The 6,855-nt window shown below is 34.9% G+C and overlaps 1 protein-coding gene across 3 annotated transcripts; it reads right to left on the reverse strand.

Moving 5' to 3' along the window:
* Nucleotides 1-790: 790 nt before the first annotated feature.
* LOC104594087 (putative methyltransferase PMT15) lies at nt 791-4,954 on the reverse strand. 3 transcript variants are annotated; one of them, XM_088902940.1, is made up of 6 exons: nt 4,734-4,952; nt 3,198-3,371; nt 2,556-3,100; nt 1,535-2,120; nt 1,351-1,428; nt 791-1,260 (listed from the first exon to the last, which is right to left on the reverse strand). In XM_088902940.1, exons 4-6 carry the CDS (start codon nt 1,726-1,728, stop codon nt 1,011-1,013), a joined length of 522 nt encoding a protein of 173 aa, XP_088759066.1. In that variant the 5' UTR covers nt 1,729-2,120; nt 2,556-3,100; nt 3,198-3,371; nt 4,734-4,952; the 3' UTR covers nt 791-1,010. The 3 variants fall into 3 exon arrangements, with proteins under 3 accessions (XP_088759066.1, XP_088759062.1, XP_010252526.1); XM_088902936.1 differs by having other exon boundaries at nt 1,535-3,100; nt 4,734-4,954; XM_010254224.3 differs by lacking the exon at nt 2,556-3,100 and having other exon boundaries at nt 4,734-4,953.
* Between the last annotated feature and the right edge of the window lie 1,901 nt (nt 4,955-6,855).

Below are 6,855 nucleotides of genomic sequence, written 5' to 3' on the forward strand. Positions count from 1 at the left end.
ACCAGACACCCAATATTGGGTTTGAGTTGTATATGTACTAATACCAGCTCAATATTAAATGCAGAAGTGATACAAAGATTAGGGAACCATGTCTTTTGGTTCTGATTTTGTAGGTTATACAGAGAATATACAGAGAACCCAGAAGAATAAGAACAGGGAGGAACTAGGTAAGGGGTAATAAAATAGTAAGATGAAAAAAAAAAGAATTATTTAGGAATTTTAATAAGCAAAATATTACATGAAAATTCAACTCCAAACAAAATGAAGTTTCCATTTCCACTTCCACATAGTAAAGGGCATGTGTCTTTCTGCCTAAATTAACTCCATTATTAGTCGTAAGGGCAAGATACTTTGCTATGTGGATTTATCATCATTTGGATTCTTTTCTTCATTTAGCAGAGATAGAAGATACATTGCTTCAGTGTTGTTCATGTCATCGTTTCTGGAAGAAAAAAACATTTCCCTTTGCCATTTTCATTCAAGAATGCCCAAGATGAGCACTACGAATGCACATATTATGTCCCCACAAGGAGAACATCTTTTATTTATTCATTACTAAACTACTATATATGTGTAATTACTGAGTTGCAGCTCAATTGCCACTCAATATACAGAAAAGAAAAGAGACTGAAACATTGGAAAGATTCTGAATTATTCGACGTCCAAGTGGAGGGGACGGGGTTTGGTGAGGTTGACAAGCTCAGAGGAGCAGTTCTGGACTCGAGCATGCATGCATGACTCAACTAACAACTCAAGTTTTATGCACTTTTGTCACTCTCAACTGACTCCGGTTTTATTTTATTTTATTGTTTTTGAAAACTTATTGGAGTGAAGTAACCCATCCTCTTGATTAATTGCACTGTACTGTACTGGAAATAGAAGGTACAATGAATTATTTAATTTCCTTGACAATCAAAAGAACAACTCTGTCTATTCAGAAGACTATTAAGATCAATCAATGGCTAAAAGTTGTTTGGTGTATAACCCAAGGCATAATCAATGAAAACACTCTAGAAAGTTGTTTTTGACTCTCTTTTCTCTGAGACAGGGGCTGAAGCTGTCCAATATGTCTTCGCTGCAAACAGCAGCTTCTCCCTCTCAAGAGTCCCCTTCTCGTGGTCCACAATCTTGCTTTCCCAGTTCATTCCATCTCTGATGCTCTTGATCTCCAACAAAACATCCACATCATCTCTGAATATTACAGTACCTTCTGGCCCAAGAATTCTGTCCATCTCCAACAGAATATCTTCCATTTCACATCTGCAACACAAAACCATGGTCTGTTTTGAGAATTCTGTGGATATATAAAACATCAAACTACCGAGCAATCTCTCTGTAATGATAAATCACCTGCCCTTGTAAAGGCTAAAAACTGAATCAGCGTGAAGGACATCATATGTCCTGAGATACGTAGACATGGATTCACACCTTCAATAAGAAAAGCAGATTAATAACAATATACACGATTAGTGACAAACTCCATATTTTGAATGAATTAAATACGAGTTCTGAGTAGAGCACAAAGCTTAATTACCAATTCTGATATTCAATCAGTCCACGCTCATAAATTGCTCCAAGTGTGTTGAGCTTTGCCTCTGTAGGGACTACACTCATGACCCAAACTGGATCATCGATGAGAGCAGCCGCAAACCCACCCAGGTGACCATTCATATCCAGTAAATTCCAATGCCTCCCCTTCTGTCCCAGTTGAGCTTTATTCCTTCGCATTGTACAAGTGTGTTAACGATGATTTCTGCAAGTCCTAAGGCTTTGGTTTCCAATTATCCTATTGGTTTGAGGGAATTCAAGTCTAAGGACAATTTGGAACCACTTGGTGTTTTTTGAATCTAACAAGCCCGATTGTAATTTTTGAGCCTTTGAGTCTGAGTAGTTTTGATGTGCCATTCCACAATAATAGCTATTCTATGACCCATATACAAGAGGAAAGAATTGTAGAATCTTCTCCAACAAAGATAGCTCCCAAGGCATTGATTAAAATGATAATAATTAGAGTTAATTGTACATTGGGTCAAGATGAAAGATAAGTTTGATGGATGACACAATCAGAGGTTCAGTTATAAGCCATCATCATTTTCAAGAAGAATATCTATTCCACAAGCCTGCCTCAAAAGGAAATGCAAAGTTGGTATAATAAATATAATCAACAAAAAGAAATTGGTCCTTGAAAAAGAAAATAAAGAGCAAAGTATTTAGCACAAGGAGCTAATCTTACAAACAAATGATGTAAACAAGTGCCAATTCCATACAAATACTCTTAGGGTCTGTTCATTTTCTCTTAACTCTTATCTCTTAAGAGGAATATTTTAACTTTAAGAGAAAATTGGTTGTTCATTTCCTCTTATCTCTTATCTCTTAAAGTGCAATCATACAACTTTTTGTTTTCCAATGATACCCCCAAAAAGGCAAATAAAAACTCTAATATATGGGGTCAAATAGATATTTGATAATTTTCAGAATTCAGAATTTAGAGTTCAGAACAACATTCTCTGCATTCAGAATTTAGAGGAAAGAAAAGTTCACCAATACCAATATACCTCTTAATGTAATCATTGCACTTTCAGATGTTAGACTTCAGGGCAAATGAACATAACCTTAGTGTGAAACATGTTCTTGACTCGTTGAAAAGCACATGCCTAAACATGTTTTTCTCTGTTACAAATCAGGTTTAACCACATAAATGATTAGCACCATTCACGCCAAACATCAATCCTTTGAACTAAACTCTACCATAAAACCAAATATGTTTCCTTCTCATCATTTCGTGAGAAAATAGCCACCACTGCCATTAGAGAACTAAATGTTCGATTACATATCCACAAAACCAAGACTCTCTTAGACTTGTAACATTAGAGAACCTTGAAGGTGGCCCAAATGACGATAAAGAAAATAGCCACCACTGCCATATTACTTGTTTGTTTGCATGATGACTTTTGTCCATCCATCTTTGCACCCAAGTTAGCCAGCACTCCTTTCATCTCATATAACTAAGCCACTATTTCTAGCGTCATGACCTTCAATTCTGGATTGGTTACCTCTTTTCATTGCTCCATCACCATTGGATAATTATCTTGGTCATCATCTTCATCAGAAGGGTTGCACCAGGAAAAAAAATTACACTTTTTTCTAAATCATAGTTTCACAAATCAAGAAGGAAAATAAAATTCCATTACACATACCAATCATCTAGCACAAAAGAAGTATAGCCTATGAGGGTTGTCTACTGAATCGGAGGTTCGTACTATAGTTTTCTGGCCACATTTGCATATTTTATTCTTGTATTTGAGGTAGGAACCTCTAGATGCCGAAGACTGCATTGACATCGCACACAACACGACAAGCACTTTGAACAACTACAAAAAAGAAGTGAAAACTCATTAGACCAAAGTTTGCAAAATTTTCATTTGCAATCTGATTTGATTTGTGGCAATAGTACTTGAAGCTAAATAAAAAGAAACACAAACAGCAATCTCTAAAATCATTTGCAAAGATCAATGAAGCAATATGTAAAAAGAAACACAAAGATCTGCTACAAAAGACTTATTTGCCTAATAGTAATCTGAATTGTAAATTTCTTACCTACAGGTCAACATCTAGTAACCCAAGAAAAACCATCAAGAGCCATACCAACCACAAGAGAAAAAGAACGTAAAGAAAGAAACCCCCAGAAAAGACAAATCATCCAAATTCCAAACTGAGGACATACAAATCATGCATTAAGTGATCACATGGTTTTGAGTGATTTTGACCTGAATCCTGTGGAGTTTTTGGCTTTGCAGTTCCCTAGTTTTGCTGCTGAAAGCCTTGAAGAAGTCAACTATGCAAATGGGTGTGACTTGAACCTAACTATTGAGATGCTCACTCAACTTGAGGTATGCTCTATTCTTCCATTATAACTTATCTTTGTTCAAGGAAAGGACACATGCTTCTCATAGATTTTTTTTTTTTTTTTTTTGTAATAGAGACAATTTAAATAACCTTTTGCTTTTTATTTCTTGGAGCTATAGTAGTGGAAAGTAATAAGCCCCAAGATGTTTCAATCTTATTGTTATATTGAAACTTTTCCTCAGGATTCAGTATTTTATGAGGTAACCATTTATCCCACTGCATGTAGTTGTTTATTCTTAGAAAGTTGAGTGGAAAATGTTGATTGTGCCCATAGGTAGCTGATGTACTTTGCTATTCCTAGGAATGATTACGAATGAATTATATTTTCATTAATCTTGTGTTGAAAGTAATAATAATAAGAAACCAAGAAGAGAGATCAACTTATGGAAGATAGGAGTAGTGTTGGTAACTTGGGATTTCTAAATCATGCATTAAGTGATCACATGGTTTTGACCTGAATCCTATGGAGTTTTTGGCTTTGCAGTTCCCAGGTTTTGCTGCTGAAAGCCTTGCAAAAGTCTACTATGTCTATGCATATGGGTGTGACTTGAACCTAACCATTGAGGACATACAATAAGAACCAAAATAAGAACCAGAACAACTTCCAGCCAACCACAAGAGAAAAAGAATGTTCAGAAAGAAACCCCCAGCAAAACCATGTGATCACTGGTAAATCAGAACCGAACCACTTTCAGTTGTGCTGCCTGAGAAAGTAAGGTCCAAAACTAAAATTGAAGACAAACCCCAAAAAGGTGATCGATCACCATCTCTATCTACTGGTAAATCCCTAGAGAATTAAAATGAAGAGGGATATAGGGTAAAACCACCTGGTCGAAATTGTTCTTCCTGGCTTCGTTGTACCTCTGTTCGTTCCTTTCCAATGGGACCGAAATCCTTCTTCCTAGGTTCGTCGTTCCTCTCCAGTTGCCCCTCTTCCTGGTTCGTTCTTTCCTCTTCAGTTGCTACTCTTCAACTGCTACTCTTCCTGGTTCGTTCTCCTGTTGCCCCTCTTCCTTGTTTGTTCCTCACCCATTCTCCAAGAACCAGAATAATAAGAGAGGGCAAAGGGTATTTTAGTAAAAAATAGGTATATAATAAATCGTATAGGGGTAAAATAGATATTTTGAAAATATCATCGGTTTAACATTTTCCGTTTGGGTCATTGAAAAGGAGGTTTTTATCAATTTTTTTTGAAAAGGGAGGTTTTTGCTAAAGTTAAACTATAGGGAATGTTTTTATTATTCTTAAAAGCTTTAGGGGAGGTTTTTATATTTTACTCTTTTCTAAATAGCGAACTCCCCACAAAATCCCTCCTTGGGAAAAGAGGATGAATTATAGGGGTGAGCAAAAAAAAAAACAAAAAAATTGAACTGACTGAAAAAACCGATGAAACCAAACTGAAAAATCAGTTAACCGAATTGGTTAATTCGGTTTCGGTTCGATGTTTTTAAAAAATTGAAGGTATCGATTCAGTTTTGGTTAACCAATATAAAAAACCAACGGTTAACCAAATCAACCGGTATATATATATATATTTCTATATAATTTCTATATATCTATGTATATTATATATATTTTATATATTATAAATTAATAAATATGCATTATATATATTTATAATATATGATATATTATTTAAAATATAACATTTATATATATATATATATTTATATTTTTTTATTATATATTTATCTATATTTTTATAATATATATTTAACAATTAAAAACTAAAAAACCAATGAACCGAATTGACGGTTAACGGATTACTACTTTACTAAACAAATTTGACATCTGATTAGTCCAAGTCTGGAGGGTCCAGATGAGAATGATCAAATCCTTACTGGATTGGTGGGTAAGAATTGCCAAAAATGAGAATACTAAAAACCCTCAAATAAAGGAGAAAATTACTTATCTTTATTGATCAATCTTGAAAAATAGGAATTGCAACGTCTTTAATAATAGGGAAGCCCCCCTCCCATTTTGTTGGACAAAGTGTTCAACCTATTCACAGAGAACATGAAAGGTCTCAAAGACTTAAATAGCATCCCGGATAATAAATGATGAACTTCAATTGTGTGAAAACACCCAAATGCTGGAAGCATCAAAATAAATTTAGATATTTCCTGCAACATTGATAGTAAATGCTTGGTCGCTGCTATAACTTGTTACATCACAGAGAAGGTTCTGGATTATAAAGCTTACAAACTCGATTAATCCACCATCAACCAAGTGGAGGCATGGGCAGTTTGGAAAGCCTACAATCTGGCCATAAACTTCAAATATTATTCTATTATCATTGTAGCTTCTACTTGCATGGTTTGAATTTCAGATTTTCTTGTCTTCCTTTTTCTCTTTCTTTTACAAAAATTTTCCCCTTACATCTCAGTCACATTTACTTTTTCATTATTTAGTAATCCCACCTTATAGCCTCACAGTTATAAATCATTTTCTCATTATTTTGATTCTCATTTTCGATTTTTATTGACATTACTATAGTGGGATTTCAAAGAAATGGGCTTCATTTTTTAAGCTTCTCTTCTCATTACCCCCCGGAGTCCCACTGACGTTAGCACCTTTTTTAGTACTCCTCCGCATAACTTTGGGGGCAAACAGCCTAGGCTCTTGTTGCCTTTTTCTAGTCTGAACATACCCCGAAGGGGGCATTCTTTTTTTTGGATTTTGAGAGGGGAGAAAATTGGTCAATGGGATTTTGGTTTCTATTGACCAAGAATCCTATATTCTTTTTTCAGATTTATATAGGGATTAGAGAAAGTTTATTTTTTTGGGCATTACTTACCCGGATAAGTAATACCTATCTCCTAAGTGGGTAAATAACTTTTCCATCTAGGGGGAAAGTTGCCAACACTTGAATGAGACAAAAATGCCTTTTTTAATTATGGATTTTTATGACTAAAATGGTCATTGCCTTATTTACATGAGAGATAAAAG

Source organism: Nelumbo nucifera, chromosome 1 (assembly GCF_055504915.1).
Source record: "Nelumbo nucifera cultivar China Antique chromosome 1, China Antique-T2T, whole genome shotgun sequence".
NCBI lineage: Eukaryota > Viridiplantae > Streptophyta > Magnoliopsida > Proteales > Nelumbonaceae > Nelumbo > Nelumbo nucifera.